General features: G+C 45.9%; 1 protein-coding gene across 2 annotated transcripts in view; it reads right to left on the bottom strand.

The window, feature by feature from the left end:
- The window catches only part of LOC131185686 (protein HIRA), a 47,585-nt gene that overhangs the window by 21,247 nt on the left and 5,841 nt on the right, over positions 1-20,497 (bottom strand). For both annotated transcript variants that reach the window (XM_058158450.1, XM_058158449.1), the window contains exons 2-12: positions 17,431-17,493; positions 15,468-15,578; positions 13,800-13,890; positions 12,521-12,615; positions 11,938-12,033; positions 9,835-9,995; positions 7,744-7,911; positions 6,531-6,644; positions 3,790-3,860; positions 2,066-2,171; positions 774-1,004 (exon numbers count right to left, since the gene is read on the bottom strand). In XM_058158450.1, coding sequence (XP_058014433.1) covers positions 774-1,004; positions 2,066-2,171; positions 3,790-3,860; positions 6,531-6,644; positions 7,744-7,911; positions 9,835-9,995; positions 11,938-12,033; positions 12,521-12,615; positions 13,800-13,890; positions 15,468-15,578; positions 17,431-17,493 — 1,307 coding nt within the window. The remainder of the gene's footprint in view (positions 1-773; positions 1,005-2,065; positions 2,172-3,789; positions 3,861-6,530; positions 6,645-7,743; positions 7,912-9,834; positions 9,996-11,937; positions 12,034-12,520; positions 12,616-13,799; positions 13,891-15,467; positions 15,579-17,430; positions 17,494-20,497) is intronic.

Raw genomic sequence — 20,497 nt, 5'->3', positions numbered from 1 at the left:
GAGAGAAGAAAAGAGATGATAGAGAGGAAGGAAGATAGGAAGGTAGGAAAGAAGGGAAAGGAAGGAAGGAAGATATACCTGCAAAGAGAAAATTAAAGAAAAGACAGTGGAAGGGGGATAGGAAGAGGGAGGGAGGGTGGAAGTGAGGGCAGGAGGAAGATATACCTGTAAAGAGAGATGACAGAGAGAGAGGGAAGAGGGAAGGAAGATATACCTGCAAAGAGAGATGACAGAGAGAGAGGGAAGAGGGAAGGAAGATATACCTGTAAAGAGAGATGACAGAGAGAGAGGGAAGAGGGAAGGAAGATATACCTGCAAAGAGAGGAGTAAAAAGAAGAGAGGAAGGCAGATAGAAAGGAAGGGAGAAAGAGAAGGCAGGAGGGCAGGAGGAAGACATTCCTGTAAAGAGGTACGGAAAGAGATGACAGAGAGAGGGAGGAGGGAAGGAAGATATACCTGCAAAGAGAGAAGTAAAGAGAAGAGAGGAAGTGTGATAGAAAGGAAGGGAGAAAGAGAAGGCAGGAGGGCGGGAGGAAGATATATCTGTAAAGAGAGAAGGAAAGAGAGGAAGGGAGGGAGGGAGGAAGGAAGGAAGGAAGGAAGGAAGGAAGGAAGGAAGGAAGGAAGGAAGGAAGGAAGGAAGGAAGGACCAGCTTCTATCAGAGGCATCAGATCTTCCATGGCTACATGGCATGAGATGCCTATTTAATTTTATCATCTGTTCACCAAAAAAGCAGGACCAAGTAACGGAAGAGGCGAGAGGAAATCGCTACCTTTCTAATGTCCTCTAAGCTTTCTCCATTCACCATGCTGGCCAGCTTAGGCGCCGTTAGGGCTGCTGCTGCCGGGCCCATTCCGTCTCTGAGGGCCTCATTCTTCTTCTCCACTTGCTGCTGCCTTTGCTGGTACTTCAGCATTTCCGGATTCTCGATAATAGCGGTCGAGAGATGTGCCTCCGTCATGATAGCTAAACTTTTACCGTACGTCGACTGGTGGATGTTGCTCTGAAAGGGGAAAGAGCACCGGAACGTAACATCAGACCACTGACCCATCTAGGCCAGGGGTGTCAAATTCAAAGCCAGGGGACCGGATCCGGCCCGCAGGGTGCTTAGATCTAGCCTGCGGGGCCACTCTGGAAAAAATGAAGGACCGGCCCGTGGTGCCTCTACCAGTGCAAACGGAGCTCGCGAGGGCCGCAGGCAGCCCTCACAGGGTCTGTTTTTGGCCTCAACACCCTCCTGCAGCCCTCTGCCAGCGCAAATGAAACTCCCGAGGGCCGCACACAGCCCTCACAGGCTCTGTTTTTGGCCATGACAGCCTCCTGCAGCCCTCTGCCAGTGCAAATGAAACTCGGGAGGGCCGCAAACAGCCCTCACAGGCTCTGTTTTTGGCTGTAACAGCCTCCTGCAGCCCTCTGCCAACGCAAACAGAGCTTGAGGGCCATACGCAGCCCACACAGGGTGTTTTTGGTCACAACAGCCTCCTGCCAGCGCAAACGAAGCTCGCAAGGGCCGCACGCAGCCCTCACAGGCTCTGTTTTTGGCCGCGACAGCCTCCTGCAGCCCTCTGCCAGCGCAAATGGAGCTCGGGAGGACCGCACGCAGCCCTCACAGGGTCTGTTTTTGGCCACAACAGCCTCCTGCCAGCACAAATGAAACTCATGAGGGCCACACGCAGCCCTCACAGGCTCTGTTTTTGGCCGTGATAGCCTCTTACAGCCCTCTGCCAGTGCAAAGGGAGTTCAGGAGGGCCGCACGCAGCCCTCACAGTCTCCGTTTTTGGCTTCCTGCAGCAGAAAAACGGAGCTCCATTTTTGCTGACAGAGGGTTGCAGGAGGCCACCGCGGCCAAAAATGGAGCTCAGGAGCCTGTTTTCGCTGGCAGAGCGCTCGGGCCGCCACAGGTGACCCCGACACGAGTGATGTCAAGCTGGCCACGCCCACCCCCCGGCCACCACCCCCGATGCGGCCCTCCATGAATTTGAATTTGAATTTGACACCCCTGATCTAGGCAGTCTGAGAAAAGGACTTAGAAAGATCAGCATGCTCAGCGTAAGTCACAGCGACCTTCTCTTCCTCGCTCAGGGGGTCTCCAAGCTCGTCTTGGGAAAAATCCAGAAATGCCACCGATCCATCCATGGAGCACACTAAAATGCCAAGGCCGTTCAAAGTCCTGAAGGAGGGGAAACAAAGAAAAAGAAAAATCTATGGAGATTCTCACTCGTCCAGGCCATTCTTTTTCTTTTTCTTCTTGTGCCCATATCCGTCATCGGACATTGGCGATCACGTTGGCGATCCCTATTTTTGATCAACAGCCGCAACGAAAAAAGTGCTGCTGAGTTTTGTCCAAACCGGTCCCTTAGATTTTGAAGCCATGAGGTTTTTCTTCTGCCTGGACCTCGTTTGCCTTCAATTTTTCCCTGGAGGATTCAGTGAAGTAATCCAGGTCGTGGTTGTTTCAAAAACAGCTTTTTTGTTTTTTGCAAAAGACTTCTGTTTTTCCTTGAAGACGTTTCGCTTCTCATCCAAGAAGCATTTGAACCCCCACCCCCGCAAAAAAAAAAAGAGCTAACTCTGGAATCATTTCTGCTTTCCAGAAGACGTGGGCTTCGCCCAATCCTGTTTCAACCCCTCCAGGAAAGCCCTTTGGGTGTGGAATTGGAATTCTAGCACTGATGAAGTTACCTGCTGGGGTAATGAAATGTCTCCAAGAAAACAACCCAAATTCAGAGAGCCGCCCCCCCCCCAAGGATCCTGCAATTTTAAATTAAAGAAAGTTTTGGCCTACAATAAATAAATAAAGCCCGTTGTGATGACGCTACATATTTTCATATTTGGTGGACTTGCAAGAAAATTAAGGCCTTTTGGATAAGAATTTGGTGGATTATTCAAAATGTATTGAAGAAGAAGATAAAGTTCCTGCCACAATTTTTCTTTTTGGGAATTATAACGGATTGTACAGGGATTGAGACTAAACTGATTCTGAATTTAATAACAGCAGCAAGACTGTTGATTGGACAATACTGGAAGAAAGAAGAGGTACCTACAATAGAAGAATGGATACTGAAAGTCATTAATTTGGCTGAGATGGCTAAAATCTCAGCGTTTTTAAAAGACAATACGCAGGAAAGATATTTAATTGAATGGAAAAAATGGATTGATTATATACAAAACAGATATCAGATTAAGAAATATCAGATTGCCTTTGAATAATTAGAAAGTTATTTTATTTAATGGGGAGGGGGTTGGGAGATGAAAAGCTTTGGATGAGGTTAATTGGATTGGAAGGGAAAATTTTATTCTATGTTTGGTTTATCTATAAGAATAGCTTGTGATTGACCGAGGAAGCCGGGGGAAGGAGGGGAAGGGTTTTTGGGAGGGGGGAAAAAAGGGGCGAAAATGTCTTTTTTTAAAAACTTTTTCAATAAAAAAAAAAAAATAAAGCCCGAAAACCACCTTTCTGGGGTTTGACCATTTAAAGGTGGCAGGTTGTGATTAAATTTTCATCGTAAAAAAAATGTGCTCTTCGAATTATGCATGGATTTCTGTGAAATAGGCATAGCTAACTGAATTCTTCATGTGCAGATTTGATGGTTCTGACGTAAATGCTTAAAAACAACATTGAATAACAGAATAACAGAGTCGGAAGGGACCTTGGAGGTCTTCTAGTCCAACCCCCTGCTCAAGCAGGAGACCCTGTGCTATTTCAGATAAATGGCTGTCCAGGCTCTTAAAAACCTCCAGTGATGGAGGACTCAACAACTTTCAAGTCCCCATGAAAGCCACCTTACCATGAGATATCCATGATGGACTTGTCAAACAGCTCATGTATGACGACCAATGGCCTTTTCAGACACGTCAGCTAAAAGCAAAAACAATGTCCTAAGATTTAATGACACACCTAAGTTAGCATACATTCATCTTTGCTTATAAGAATGACCAACAGTGGAAAATTTAAGAAAATTGGTGGGAACTTGCAGTCTTCAAATTGTGCTACAGGTAGTCCTCGATTTATGTCCATTTGGGGCATTCACCAATCTCACAGGCCTGTGGTTTAGGATGGTTCTGCCCCAAAACCAACACAATTGGCAAAACGTTGTTGCGGTAAACAATGCACATTTACGCAACGGCGGAGTTCGCACTTCGGCCGCTTAAGGATTGCCACAAAATAGTTCATAAAATCAGGTCGGCCACTTACCCGACCCCCTTTTTTATAATTGTTACAACTTACAACCGTGATGGACATTACAGTCGTAACTTGAGGACCAGCCGTATAATACAATTCCAAACAGCTCCAAATGGCAAAACGAAGAGTTTTGAGTTTCAGAGTTTCAGAACAACATCAGGACCACAAATTCCCCCCCATTTGAATCCGAAGGAGGAGGGATGATAAGGTTTACAACCTATTAGAAATTATAAATTCTGAGCCACAGTTTGGCTGCTAGTGCAAAATGCTTTGATTGGCCATTTTGTTCCCCATCGTTGTCTTTTAAAAAACAAACAAATAAGGAAGAGACAAATGACACTGGGGAATCTGAAAAAAGCCGGTAAATTAATCATCTTCTTTTAACGACCCCATAATCCCTTTGCGGGGCAGAGTCTGGGCAACTGAATAGAGCTGAGTGTTTACTGGCTGGATGCCCTTCCTGTCGCCAATGCAGAGTTTTGTTCAGCAGATTGATTCTCATCGTGACCCGAGAGAGAAATATCTGCCTCTACCTAGGATCGAACTCACAGCCTCCTGATTGTGAGATGAGAGCTCTAGGCCACTGCGCCACTCTAAAAGCTGGTAGATTAATGTTGTTGCCTAAAACCAAGGCCGAAGCGTTAGATGCGCAGTGCAGAATAAATCCTCAAGTTACTTTTCTTAACAGATTTTTGCATTTCTTTCCTTCTGCAGGAAGATCGGGGTAACCCACAAGCACCCCCACATTCTCTCCTTCGTGTTTAAAGGGCAAGGGATTGAAAACTCACCATGTGGGTCTTTTAAAAACCCAATCCTTCGAAAGGCATGGAACCTGACTTAGTCTGAGATCAGTTTTAGAAGCAAAGCAGCATCTGAATCTGGATTAAGGGGTGTCCAACCTTGAATCAGAATAGAGCTGGAAGGGACCTTGGAGGTCTTCTAGTCCAGCCCTGTGCTCAAGGAGGAGATCCTATAGTAGTGGCCAAAATTGTGGAAACCTTTTGGGAAAAGTGTATTTTCTAAAACTAGCTAATAACACCACTTTTTTTGGGAGTAGTATCATAAAATTATATATCAATGGAAAGATAATAATAACAACAGAGTTGGAAGGGACCTTGGAGGCCTTCTAGTCCAACCCCCTGCCCAGGCAGGAAACCCTACATCATCTCAGACAGATAATTTAATCAAGAATGTAATGCAATTACTTTTATGAAGGATGTGCTATTATAATATCCATTACAGTATAAAGAAGAAAAGTGAAACACGTAGAAAAAAACAAGATATACAAAAATTATCACCATAGAAAAAACGAGATATACAAAAATTATCACCATGTCAGTTAATTCTTAGTTGGGTAACCTTTAGCATGAATCACAGTCTTACAACGTCTTCCCATGGAGTGAACCAAGTCTTTGAGTTCTGCAGCTGTTCTAATGTGAAACCAAGATTGAAGGATTGTTTCTATTAACTGGGTTTTATTGCTGGGTCGCTTCTGACTAACATGTTTCTTTAGTCAGCTCCATAGAATTTTCCATTGGGTGAAGGTCTGGGCTATTCCCAGGCCATTCCAGCAGTGGGATAGGATTATCTTGAAACTCCAAAAAAAAAAAAAAAGTGGTGTTATTAGCCATCAAACCTCAAAAGTACACTTTTCCCAAAAGGTTCCCACAATTTTGGCCACGACTCTATAGCGTTTCAGACAAAGTGTCAACAACCTTGGCAATTTTAAGACTTGGGGACTTCAACTCCCAGAATTCCCCAGCCAGCCATGCTGGGAGATGGAAGTTCGCAAGTCTTAAAGTTGCCAAGGTCGGACACCTTTCACTAAAAACTTCATCCCAAGAAGGAGGGCCGAAAGATTTTGATTTCTTCCTAGGGCAGGGGTCTGCAAACTCTTTTAAGACTTGTGGACTTCAACTCCCAGTTGAACTTGTGGACTTCTGGACAACTCTGGGAGTTGAAGTCCACAAGTCTTAAAAGAGCTAAGTTTGCAGACCCCTGTCCTAGGGAAATGGGTGCAAAAAGACAAACACACAAAAGACCCCCTACCCCTTAAAAAATTTTTTTAATTTACATTTATATCCCGCCCTTCTCCGAAGACTCAGGACGGCTTACAGTGTATAAGGCAATAGTCTCATTCTATTTGTATATTTACAAAGTCAACTTATTGCCCCCCCCAACAATCTGGGTCCTCATTTTACCTACCTTATAAAGGATGGAAGGCTGAGTCAACCTTGGGCCGGGCTTGAACCTGCAGTAATTGCAGGCTGCTGTGTTCTAATAAGAGGCTTCTTACAGCCTGAGCTATCACGGCCCCTGATAAATTTGACTCGGCCTGTTACTTACCCAGACAGAAAGAGATCGGTCTTTGCTCCCAACTGCACAACAGCAATAAGGGCAGCTGGGTTTGGTGGAGCTGCCGTTCTTTTGCTTCTTTTTAAAGATTTTTGGATTGAATTTCTGGAAAGAAAAAATCAGAGTGGTGTGTTGTTGTTTTTAAAAGATACTTTTTAAAAAAAGAACCAACAGATACTTGCAGGTAGTCCTCGACTTACAATCAGTTTTTAGTAATAGTAATAGGACACTAAATAAATTAAATTAAATCATACTAGGAAACTAAATAAAACGATATAATCGTTAAGATACAAGCAACAAGGTTATAGTCATAAGTAGAAAAGGAGTTAGGTAATAGGAAGGATGAGAAGATTAATAGTGAAGACTTAATAGTTTGACAGTGTTGAGGGAATTATTTGTTTAGCAGAGTGAGGGCGTTTGGGAAGAAACTGTTCTTGTGTCTAGTTGTTCTGATGTGCAGTGCTCTATAGCATCGTTTTGAGGGTAGGAGTTGAAACGGTTTATGTCCAGAATGCGAGGGGTCTGTAAATATTTTCACAGCCCTCTTTTTGACTCCTGCAGTATATAGGTCCTCAATGGAAGGCAGGTAGGCACCAATTGCTTTTTCTGCAGTTCTAATTATCCTCTGAAGTCTGTATCTGTCTTGTTGGGTTGTAGAACCAAACCGGACAGTTATAGAGGTGCAGATGACATCAATTAAATTGTTATGGTAAAGGTAAAGGTTCCTCTCGCACATACGTGCTAGTCGTTCCTGACTCTAGGGGGCGGTGCTCATCTCCGTTTCAAAGCCGAAGAGCCAGCGCTGTCCGAAGACGTCTCCGTGGTCATGTGGCCGGAATGACTCAATGCCAAAGGCGCACAGAATGCTGTTACCTTCCCACCAAAGGTGGTCCCTATTTTTTCTACTTGCATTTTTATGTGCTTTTGAAACTGCTAGGTTGGCAGAAGCTGGGACAAGTAACAGGAGTTCACCCCGTTACACGGCAGCACTAGGGATTCGAACCGCTGAGCTACTGACCTTTCGATCAACAAGCTCAACGTCTTAGCCCCTGAGCCACTGCGTCCCTACAAAAAATGTTATGGTACCCTAACAATAATTATGAACCCTCCAGAGCAGGATTTCTTTCAAAGCCTGACTTATCATCATTTGCTTTGGAGCCACTGACTTTGGCACAATCTACCTTCAGGATGGGACAGAACTCACCACTACTGTCACTGCCTTGCGGTGGCCGACAAAATCCATGTTGGTTTTCCATCCGTCCCTCTCAATGATCTGGGCGGTGGGCCCAGAATTATTCATCGCATGGGCCGAGACCAGGTAATGCCCGTCAGGAGACCAGCTGATGCGCAACACGTGCGTTGTGCCTCCACACTGAAAGAGAACGAGGGCATCGTGCGCAAAACTGGCAAAGATTCACAGGCAGAGAAGCATGAAAGACATAAGCAAGGCTATTCGGATTTTCCATAGCTATGGGACGTATCATCCTAACGCAGTGATGGTGAACCTTTGACCATCCCGTGAGGTATGCGCGGCCCCGCTGGCCTTTGCGCGCGGGGGGAGCGTTGATACCCAGAAGAGCGGCAGTCCGTCACGCATTGCGCGAGCCGGCAGCCGAACACCTGGATACCAGCATGGAAACACGCCTGACGAACAGCTGGCCATCGCGCATGCGCGTGATGTCAACCTGGAAGTTCGGGTGCCGGCCTGCGCATGCGTGACGGAACACTGCTCTTCCAGGTTCCGCCGCTCCTGCGCACGCGACGGCCAGCCGACCGGCACACGCATGATTACAGGAACACGGAATAGGAGCCAGTGAGGCCGTGCGTTCTTCGTGGGATGGTTTCGCGTGCCGCTTCCGGCACGTGTGCCATCGGTTCGCCAACACATCTGGTGGATATAATACAGGTAGCCCTCGACTTACAACCACCATCCAGCCCAAAATTTCTGCTGCTAAGCGAGACATTTGTTAAGTGAATTTTGACCCCATTTTACGACCTTGCTTGCCACCGTCGTTAAGTGAACCACGGTAGTTGTTCGGTTAGTAACACGGTGGTTAAGGGAATCTGATTTTTCTCATTGACTCTGCTCGATAGAAGGTCGCAAAGGTGGATCACATGATCCGGGGATACTGCAACCGTCATAAATAGGAGTCGGTGGCCAAGCGTCTGAATTTTGATCACATGATCACGGGGAAAGCTGCAACAGTCGTAAGTGTAAAAAATGGTCATAAGTCACTTTCTTCAGTGCTGTTGTAACTTCGAACGGTTACTAAGTGAACTGTTGTAAGTCAAGAACTACCCGTATTATGGAACAGGCCCATGCAGCAGGAAGTCAAGAGTCTAGGCCAGGGGTCTGCAAACTTGGCTCTTTTAAGGCTTGTGGACTTCAACTCCCAGAGTCCCTCAGCCAGCAAAGCTGGCTGAGGAACTCTGGGAGTTGAAGTCCACAAGCCTTAAAAGAGCCAAGTTTGCAGACTCCTGGCCTAGGCAGTTCAGCTGAGTAAAAGTTTATTGCATGCTAACGCTCTCTACAAAAATCTGAACCACTAACGGTCAAAGCAAACTGGTGGTAGATAAGAGTCAACGAATTCAAGGTGGCCTGGACTCAGATCTCTTGTTGGTGCGAAGGGACTCGAGACTGATGACGCGTTTGACCCCTCCTCCAGGCTCCTCCAGTGGTACTTGGTATCTGATTCCCCCCCTCCACCCGCAAAAAAAAAATAAAAAATGGTGCTGCAAAGTGTGAACATAACCGCTCTCTTTTTCAAGTAGCCGGGTCTTTTCCCTATGAGATTCCAGGAAAAGATGGAGCTGCTTTAAAGATTTAACAGATTAACAAAGTTGGAAGGGACCTAATAGGTCATCTAGTCCAACCCTCTGCTCAAGCAGGAGATCCTACTCCATTTCTGACAAATGGCAGCCCAGTCTCTTCTTGAAAGCCTCCAGTGATGAAGCTCCCACAACCTCCAAAGGCTACTTCTGTTCCATCAATTGATTGTTCTCACTGTCAGGAAATTCCTCTTTATTTCTAGGTTGAATCTCTCCTTGATCAGTTTCCATCCATTATTCCTTGTCTGGCCTTCGGGTGCTTTGGAAAATAGCTTGACCCCCTCCTCTCTGTGGCAGCCCCTCAAGTATTGGAAGACTGCTGTCATGTCTCCCCTGGTCCTTCTCTTCACTAGACTAGCCAAGAGTTTCAGGCAGGTGGGAGTTTTGAAACCGACTTGGAAGCCCGACTGCGGAAGGATGGAACGACGCATGAAAACGTTAAGCTCATCCTTATCACAGTACGTACTTCATCAAAAGGTTTGGTAATGCTGGTTTCTAGCTGCCAATCCATGGTTCGCCAGACTTTCAAACTTCGGTCATCCGCTTGAGATGCAATATATTTCCCAACGGGGTCCCAGGTGAGCCCCTTAACCAGGCCGGAGTGACCTTTCAGAGTGGCAAGGATTTCTGCGGGCAGGAAAAAAAAAAAGAGAGAGAGAGGAAAGGCTAGTTAGTGGAAATGCTTTTAAAGCAGGAGACGGGAGCTTCACACATTGGCAGGACAATTCAGGCAGTGTTCTGTCCTCCTTCACCTCCGTCCGAGTGATGGCTTAGTTAGCCAGAACTATCAACTCTGGCAGCAAAATAGCGAGCATCTGCCAAGTGTCTCTGTTATCTCCCTCGACGCCAATGAGTCACCCAGGAACAAACTTCAGCTCTTAGTTAATCAGTTGATTTGCCTGCTACGAAGAGGCACAGCAGCCCTCGCTGGTTTTATATCCTGTGGGGTGTGGCTCCATGATTCAGCACTTCCTAGGCCTGCCCCACCCCTGCTTCTGTTGTTCCCTTCTCTCCTGCCTACGAAACCTAGGGTCCAGCCAGGCCTGATTGCCATCAGCTGGGTCTGGAGGCGTGGCCTGGGGGGGGAAAGAGTCAGGGGATGGAGGCCTCGTTATCTCCTCCACCTGGCCTGCCTCTGGCTCCTGGAGCTGAGCTAGGGAAGCCGGTGCTCCCAAGGTAAGTCCTGATGGCCCTTCCCCCTCACTTTCCAAGTCACTTTCTGGCAGGGGGCCCTGCTCGGGGGGCGCAGACACAACAGGCAGTGGTGAGCTCCTTACCAGGGACTTTTGAGATTCGTTTTTTTTTTTTTAAATTAATTTTAGCAAAGCATCCAATACAAAAATATAAAGCAAAATGAAGATGAAGTAGAGGAAGAAAAGGGGAAGAGAGAAAGGTGTAGTTGGGATGGGGGGGGGGGGAGAGAGAAAAAAGCATTGACTTCCGAGACCTTTTAATGCAGTAAAATAGGACAATAACATGAAACCTCGACTTTTTACTTTTGTACAATAAAGTATAAAGTAGCCATTTCTATAACATCAAATAGCAATACCCCTTAGACTTATATACCGCTTCACAGTGCTTTTACAACCCTCGCTAAGGTCAGCCTCTTGTCCCCAGAGTCAGCCTCTTGTCCCCAACCATCTGCCTCATTTTACTGACCTCAGAAGGATGGAAGGTTGAGTCAACTGTGAGCCAGTCAGGATTGAACTGCTGGCTATGGGCAGAGTCATCCTACAATATTGCATTCTAACCATTGTGCACCAGGGATGGATGGATGGATGGAAAGGAAGGAAGGAAGGAAGGAAGGAAGGAAGGAAGGAAGGAAAATAGGAAAATATATACTGCTTCACAGTGCTTTACAGCCCTCGTTAAGCGGTTTACAGAGTCAGGCTCTTTCCCCCAATGATCTGGGTCCTCGTTTTACCCACCTCGGAAGGATGGAAGGCTGAGTCAACCTTGAGCCAGTCAGGATCGAACTCCTGGCTGTGGGCAAAATCAGCCTGCAATGCTGCATTCTAACTATTGTACATCATGGATGGATAGATGGATGGAGAGGAAGGATGGAAGGAAGGAAGGAAGGACAGACAATATATTTACAGCCCTCTCTAAGTGGTTTACAGAGTCAGTCTCTTGTCCTTGAGTGGCGCAGACTGCTAAGACAGTCTATTATTAACAGCAGCTGCTTGCAATTGTTGGGGGGGCAATAAGTTGACTTTGTATATAATATACAAATGGATGAAGACTATTGCTTGACATAGTGTAAGCCGCCCTGAGTCTTCGGAGAAGGGCGGGATATAAATGCAAATTTAAAAAAAACTATCTATGTCCTCATTTTACTGACCTCGGAAGGATGGAAGGCTGAGTCAACCTTGAGCCTGATGAGATTCCAACTGCCAGATATCAGACAGCCGGCATAAAGCAGAGGTAGCTTTGCAGTCCTGCATTCTAACCCACTGTGCCACTCTTATCTCTCTATAAACCTATCTTATCAGTGAAACCCAAAATCATTTCTCCCCCCCACCCCCAATCTCAAGCACAAAGTACAAAAGCGGTTTCTACGTATCCTTACCGGGGAATTTGAGAGCATTCCAGATCACAACCGTGTTGTCCACGCTGCAGGATGCTAGCCACGCGTCGTGAGGGGACCACGCCACGTCCATGACGTCTATGCGGAAGTGTTAAAAACATGGCAATATGAATTCCAGGGACAGCATTCGACCCATACCAATTACCATATTTTTCAGCGTATAAGATGCACCTTTCTCACCCCCCTTAAAAAAAAGGGGGTGAAATCTGGGTGTGTCTCTTATACTCCGAATATAGCCCCGCCCAGCCTCTCAAAGGGAGGTTTCAGAACTGCTAGGTTGGCAGAAGCTGGAACAAGTAACAGGAGCTCACCCCATTATGTAGCACTAGGGATTCAAACCGCTGAAATGCCAACCTTTCGATCGACAAGCTCAGCATCTTAGCCACTGAGCCACCGCATCCCAGACTGGAATAACTGGATGCAAAAAAAAAAACCCCAAAAGAATGACATCCAAACGTCATCAACCTTAGCTGGTCAGACGATCAAGGAGGAATCTTGTGGGTTTTTTTTAGAAAGCAGACAATGCAACACCACCAACCCTCTCAGACTTTTCAAGCACTCTTACCGCCTGAGTGGCTTCTCAGAATTGAGACACACCTCCACTGCTCTACGTTAGCAAGCTTACTACTGGAACCAAATACGGTGCTGGGCCCAATGTACCTAGGGAAGAAACAGGAGAGGTGTAAATAAAGGAGAATATTTGCAGTTCAGAGTTGAAATGAGGGATCCTTATTGCTCTCTTGAGCTTGGTTGTTTTCGTGCAGACATTTGGTGTTTGACGAGGGAATATCATCGGCACTAGAAAGGAAGTGGAATTTGTGGAATTTGCTTTTTTTTTCTTTGAAGGTGTTTTGTTTCCAAGCTTCTTCAGAAGCTTCTTGGATGAGAAGCGAAACATCTTCAAAGAAAAAAAACCAAAACCAAAATGTCCAGTTGCCTCTTGAAAAAGTATCTTTGAGACAAGTTTGGTAACATCATCAGACTAGCATCAGTGGACTAACACTAGCACTGATGATGTTACCTAGTTGGGTCATGAAACGTCTGCAAGAAAACAACCAAGCTCAGAGAGCACCAAGGACCCCACAGTCTCCCCCTCCTCCTCTCCCTTCTAGTCCTGATGAAGTTACCTAGTTGGGTCATGAAACAACCAAGAAAGAAAACAACCAAGAAAGAAAACAACCAAGCTCAGAAAACACCAAGAACCACACAGTCCTCCTCCTTTTCTTCCTTCTCTTCTTCCTCCTCCTCCTCCCCCAACTCCCTTCTAGCACTGATTATGTTACCTAGTTGGGTAATGAAACATCTGCAAGAAAACAACCAAGCTCAGAGAGCACCAAGGACCTCTCAGACAGGTGAGGGTGAGTAAGAACGGCCAAGTGGCAGCATTGATAGGAGAAGTGATTTCAACTCATTTTAGGAAACAAAGCCCAGGTTTAACTTCCCTTCCGTTGACAAAGCCCTTTCTCTGAATTCACGTTTACCCAACTTCTCTCTTTAGCGTATGGCACCTACAGAGGCCGTGCAATCACTTGACCTACAACACTGATAAAACACACACTATGCACCAACCCAGACTTAAGTTTAAATAGAGCGCCCGGCATATGCAGGCGTGCAAAATGTGCGAACAAGACAGTAAGCAAGATTTAAAAAAAAGTATTAAATTAAGGTGATAACCGTGATAAAATGTGGCGCCATAGTGTCGCTACAGGATAGATGTTATAGATGTTTACCCAACCTTGACCGTAAGATAAAGAACTGGGGTTTTTTTTCCCAAAGAGGAAGATACCAAGAATAAAATTTAGTGGGGGGGGGGAGAAGGAGGGGGGGTAGGAAAATACACTTACGCTGCTCTCTTCCAGATCATGATCAGTTTGTCGTCTCCCCCTGAGGCAAGGTATATGCCATTGTTTGACCACCGCACACAATTCACGCAGGCTGGAACAAAAATGGGAAGACGAAGATGCTTGAGAAAAGAACACATTCTTATGCTAATAACCAGCTGGAGCTGGTTATTAGTGGAAATGTTGCCATCTGGTGATATTTTCAAAGCACAGGTGGTGTTTTTAATCCTGGCATTGGATGATATATGCCTTATTTGTATCCTGCCTTTACTATTTTTACAAGGCGGTGAACAGATCCAAACACACCTTCCTCCTCCTATTTTCCCCATAACAACAACCCTGTGAGGTGGGTTGGACTGAGAGAGTGAGTGATTGGCTCAAAGTCATCCAGTTGGTTTTTAGGCCTAAGGCGGGACTAGAACTCACCCTCTCCTGGTGATTGGCCTAAAGTCACCCAACCAGATTTTATGTCTAAGGTGGGACTAGAACTCACCCTCTCCTGGTGATTGGCTCAAAGTCACCCAGCCGGATTTTATGCCTAAGGCGGGACTAGAACTCACCCTCTCCTGGTGATTGGCCCAAAGTCACCCAGCCAGCTTTTATGCCTAAGGCGGGACTAGAACTCACCCTCTCCTGGTGATTGGCCTAAAGTCACCCAACCAGCTTTTATGCCTAAGACGGGACTAGAACTCACCCTCTCCTGGGGATTGGCTCAAAGTCACCCAGCCGGCTTTTATGTCTAAGACGGGACTAGAACTCACCCTCTCCTGGTGATTGGCCTAAAGTCACCCAGCCGGCTTTTATGCCTAAGGCGGGACTAGAACTCACCCTCTCCTGGTGATTGGCTCAAAGTCACCCAGCCGGCTTTTATGTCTAAGGCGGGACTAGAACTCACCCTCTCCTGGTGATTGGCTCAAAGTCACCCAGCCGGCTTTTAGGCCTAAGGTGGGACTAGAACTCACCCTCTCCTGGTGATTGGCCCAAAGTCACCCAGCCAGCTTTTGTACCTAACTCGGGACTAGAACTCCCCATTTCCTAGTGGCCCAATGTCACCCACAGCTGGCTCTTGTGCATAAGGCAGGACTAGAAGTTACGTTTTTTTGCTTTCCAGTCCGGTGACTTAACCACTAGACCAAACTAGCTCTCAAACTATAGCTAAAGGTAAAGGTTCCCCTAGCACATATATGCTAGTCGTTGCCGACTCTAGGGGGCGGTGCTCATCTCCATTTCAAAGCCAAAGAGCCAGCGCTGTCCAAAGACGTTTCCGTGGTCATGTGGCCGGCATGACCCAACACCAAAGGCGCGTGGAACGCTGTTACCTTCCCACCAAAGGTGGTCCCTATTTTTTCTACTTGCATTTTTACATGCTTTCGAAACTGCTAGGTTGGCAGAAGCTGGGACAAGTCACAGGAGCTCACCCCGTTACACGGCAGCACTAGGGATTTGAACCACTGAGCTGCTGACCTTTCGATCGACAAGTTCAACATCCTAGCCCCTGAGCCACCGCGTCCCCCTATACCTTTTTTTTGTTGTTGTTTACATTTATATCCCGCCCTTCTCCGAAGACTCAGGGCGGCTTACAGTGTATACTGGAGGACTATATCTCAAACTATCTCAAACTATACTGACCCATTAGTCCCCCCCACAAAAGAAAGATCTATTCTACCATACCTAAATGATTGTCCATCTGACAAAGCATTTTGGGTACATTCTCATTCTTTTCGTCCTCCTCCTTGAGGACAGGAGCCATATTCCATATTACAACTTTCCCGGAATCTTGTCCTAAAAGACACAAGGAAGAACATTTTTTTCACTGCAGTTACTGCAAAGAAGAAAAGGCAGGTTTTTTTAATCTTTGCTAACTGTCCTTAGAGCTTTCTTTGAAGCAGAGAGCAAACCTCCTGCTTAATTTAGCAAATAATAGAGCACTAGACGCGTCTGCTTATGCAGCAGGGTTTCTCCCCCTCAGCAACTTTAAGCTGTGTGGACTTCAGTTCCCAGAATTCCCCAGACAATCTGGCTGTGAGCTGAAATCCACACAGGTTAAAATTAGAGAACCCAATTCCTCTGAGGCTTCTGCTGTAGCAACAGGATTTTAACAAAATTACACTCAAAGAAATGCAGCATTTCAAATCCAGTTTATGGCTGCACATGTTTAAGTTTAGCTAAAAGTTGCAAAACTATGAAAACAGGTACCGTGTTTCCCCGAAAATAAGACATCCCCCGAATATAACCGTATGTGCAACCGGTCCCCGCCATTTCCTCTGGTTAGGGTTAGGGAGACAGAGCTGGAAATCAGGTAAGATGGCAAGAGGAGCCCCGTCTTGCTCCACGCGCCCGAAAATAATAAGACCTCCCCGAAAATAAAGCCACTTGCTTATTTCAGGGTTCAAAAAAAATGTAAGACAGGGTCTTATTTTCGGGGAAACACGGTAGCTACAACCTGGATTCTACAGAACCTGTAATGATAGTACAGATCAACAAATATTTTTTAATGATAAGATCTCAGGAAATATCTATGCCACTTAATTCAAGTGGGTTTCCCCCCCCAAATTCTATAAGCTAGCATCACTTTCATTAGGGGAAAAAAATGAACCCCTGCCACTATAAATGAAGGAGGGGAAAGATACTGAAGCCTCTTAAACTGCACATTTTAAATTAATCCAACTAATGCCACATTAATTATAACCTCGGGGTTGGCAAGCGTATTTGCTTCTGATATTTTATCCTAAGAATCTCAATCGCTGCTTTTCGCCACGCATGCTATGAGACTCACTGCAGGCCAAGTCCACCCCCTAAATAACTCAAAACCAAACGCAGAAGGACTCAGGAATAGCCCAGGCCTATTATAACTACAAAGCAGCCTGCATCCAAATGGGGAAGGAGCATTTATGCGCACAGCTTGTCCAAGTCCGCTATAACTCTAGGGGCGATGCCCATTTCTGTTTTCTATTCTTTACTATTGCTCTGTTTCTATCATTTTTAGGCTCAGCGATATTTCACTTCTGTGATTCCCAACTGAAAGGACCAGAGCAATACTTTAAAATATCCCTTAGGTAAAACATAATGTTTAGTGTGACTTGATCCAAGAGAGATTTGTTAAGGGCTTTTGTTTGCAGGCTGTTCTCACTTAATGACCTGAAATTAGCTGGCGGGAAACGCCACTGCTAAGAGAAGCGGTCATTCGGCAACGACCTCCACGACGACTTAAATTATCTGGCGGGAAACGCCGCTGCTAAGTGAAGCGGTCATTCGGCAAGGACCTCCGTGACGACTCAACATTTTTTCAGGATGGCCGCTAAGCGAAACACAGGTCGTTCAGTGGGGACCGCTCGCCTTCCCTGTTGACTTGGCGTGTTTGGGAGCCAGCAAGGAAAGTCCGCAGATGGAGATCACATGACCGTGGGAAGCTGCAACCACCATGAATGCAGCTGCCAAGTGCTCGAATCATGATCACATGACCGTGGGGGATGTATGCAGCCAGTTTGAAGTCTTCCCTCCCACCGTTGCAAGTTTGAACGGTCCTGGAACAAGCTGCCCCCTAAGCAAAGTGTACCTGTACAAGTTAACTATTTAAGCTCCTTTGATGGTCTGGGTGCAGGAGTTTAACAAGAAACTTTTTCGGCAACCCTACCTTGCCCTCCGGTTGCAAACTTGGTCCCATCTGGATGAATGTCAACTGAAAATATCGGCTTGGCTGGAAAAAGAAAAACAGAGAGAGATAAAAATTCTTTGAGCAGAGTATCCTTGTAATGCACCACACTGCGAAAGAGAGAGAGAGAGAGATAGTTTATCACTAACGAAGGGATAAGTCAGCCAGCAACTTATCTAAAATAAAACTTCAAAGCTTCCAAGTTAAATTTAAAAGAGGAAGAAGCCAACTATTCCATTCCGGTTTTCCAAAGGGATCAATGGCCAAAGACACTGTACACCGGGGTTTCTCAAAGTCGGCCAATTTAAGACAGGGGGACTTCAACTCCCAGAATTCCCCAGCCAGCAAGTCCAGAAATATTTTACAAGAAGTGTCCTCCGCTCCTCTGTAAACAACAAAATACCTTATACTTCAGACTTGAAATCCTGGGATTAGAAAACTTAAAACTCCACCGACTCCGACAAGACCTGTGTTTAACACACAGAATCATCTATTGCAATGTCCTTCCTGTTAAAGACTACTTCAGCTTCAATCGCAATAATACAAGAGCAAACAATAGATTCAAACTTAACGTTAACCGTTTCAATCTTGATTGCAGAAAATATGAATTCTGTTACAGAGTTGTTAACGCTTGGAACACACTACCTGACTCCGTGGTCTCTTCTCAAACTCCCAAAATTTTTAACCAAAAACTGTCTACCATTGACCTCACCCCATTCCTAAGAGGACTATAAGGGGCGTGCATAAGTGCACAAAAGTGCCTACCGTTCCTGTCCTATTGTTTTCTTTCATTATATGTGTTTATATATAGTGTTGTGACAAAATAAATAAATAAATAAATAAATAAATAAATAAATAAATAAATAGCTGAAATCCTATCATGTCAAAGTTCAAAAGACTTAAAGTCAGAAGAGCTATTTCCAAGGGTGGGCTGGCAGGGGTTTGCAGGGATTCGGGAAAACCTCTTGCTAAGATTCTGTGCAGTTTCAGCCTTCCATCCTTTATAAGGTAGGTAAAATGAGGACCCAGATTGTTGGGGGGGGCAATAAGTTGACTTTGTAAAAATATACAAATAGAATGAGACTATTGCCTTACACACTGTAAGCCGCCCTGAGTCTTCGGAGAAGGGCGGGGTATAAATGTAAACAAACAAACAAACAAACAAACAAACAAACAATTTGGAGAACCCCCAAATCCCACTCCTGGCTGGCCCCGCCCACCCCACCCCTCCCAGGAGTCCCCATGCGGCCCGTTTTGGATGCAGGTAAGTGCACGGCCTACTGGAAGTTTGGGAAGGCTGGAATTGGGCTCAGAGCGCAAAATGGGAAAAAAAGTTTTCTAGCAGCCAGTCACTGCCTCAGCAGGTTGCCGCTAACATACGGCAGAAAAATAAAATAAAAAAGCTTCCACAAAAGAAAAGGTGCAAACGGCTAATAAACACACTTTAAAACCTACACACAAGAGGGTGACCTCTTTCCCGGCGTGAGATTTGCACTCTGGAGGTCTTATTGATCAACATGATTTTAGCTGGCTTTCTAAAAGCAAGCACAACGGCCCCCCAATGAAACTCTCCAAATGGGGCTACTTTGAGGAGTCCCTATCCACCAACTCTTTGGATGGAAGGAACATCAAACACCCCTTTCCTTGGAAGCCCAGCAGGACACCCCAGATATGGTATGGATATTTGTAGCCCTTTCTTCACCTTTGGAAGGTTAAAAAAAAAAAAAAAACCAACGATGCTTCCAGATCCTTCTTGACAATTAAGGATGAAAGGATCAGCAATACGCTTCGGAGATTGGCTCGATCTGTATTCTTTAGAGGGTTAATATGTGATCTTCCGTTATCAGACCCCCCACCCCCCTTGTTGGTATCTTTACAAATCTCCTAGCAAGAAGTCTCCAACACAAAGCTTAACTGTCCAGGAGGCTAAATAAAGTTCAATAATGCACAACAAAAGATGATCAAAAGGTATCCTTGCTTTCCATAAAACCCAACAAGACCCGTTGTAAAAATCTTTCCAAGGTTAGAGATGCTGGACATTTGTCTTCCTAATGGGAAATCTAGGATCTGTTCGGCAGTCCAAAAGTATATTTTAATACTTCTTCCAGGGAATGTCCCATAGAGCAGGGGTCATCAACCTTTCGGACCTCAGGGACCACTAAATTCATAATTTAAATCCCAGGGACCACTAATATGATCTGCCTAATGACCACCTGGGTGGTCATGTGACTGGGTGGGCATGGCCAACTTGATGTCACTCACATCAAGGGCCCTCTCAGCGGCCTCTACTCGCCCCTCCCCTCCCAGCCACTCCTTGCCTACCCACCGGGGTTCCTTAGGGCCCCAACAGGAAGCTGTTGTTGGAGCTAAGCAGCCACCATGAGAAAGAGTTGGCAAAACAGCTCGGTTCAAATTGGATCTGACCCAGGAGGCGGCTCAGTAAAAGCACCTCACTAAGGACTAGGAGTATAGGCTTTCCAAGTAGAGGAAAGACCTGCGGGAGTGTAAGGCCAGGTACCGGCGCCTAGAGGCTCAGTGGGCTGAGATAGTCAGCCAGTTCCAGGCCATGAGGCAGTCCCACTGGAACAAGGCCTTCGCCACCAGTGGCACTTCCCTCCAGCCTCCGCCCAAAGCCCCGCACCAGGAAGCTGAAGCAGACCCCGAGTTGAAATTTCTGCCCCCTTCAAAACCACACAAAAAGACCCCGAAGGGGGAGATTCTCTGCAGCAACACAAACGTTCATTGCACATATCCGTCCCAGGGGCTGTAGTTTGAGGGCCCCTGATTTAGTGCAATATAAAAAAATGCAAATAATTTTTCTGTGGACCACCAACATTTTCTCGCGGGTCACCAGTTGGTGACTGCTGCCCTAGAGAGTCCAAGCAATTCTGATCTGGATGGAAAATCCATTTCCTTCAGAGGTCATGAAATGGCCACTTATGCGCTAGATTACTTCTAAAGAGCTCTTTTAAGTTTTCAGGGGGAAAAAAAACCATTTAGCCTCCCCTTGATGGAAATACCTTGTTTCCCCGAAAATAAGACCGGGTCT

Source organism: Ahaetulla prasina, chromosome 15 (genome assembly GCF_028640845.1).
Source record: "Ahaetulla prasina isolate Xishuangbanna chromosome 15, ASM2864084v1, whole genome shotgun sequence".
In the NCBI taxonomy this organism is placed as follows: Eukaryota; Metazoa; Chordata; class Lepidosauria; order Squamata; family Colubridae; genus Ahaetulla; species Ahaetulla prasina.
Note: the sequence above shows the minus strand (reverse complement) of the source record. Positions and strands in the feature narration are given on the sequence as shown.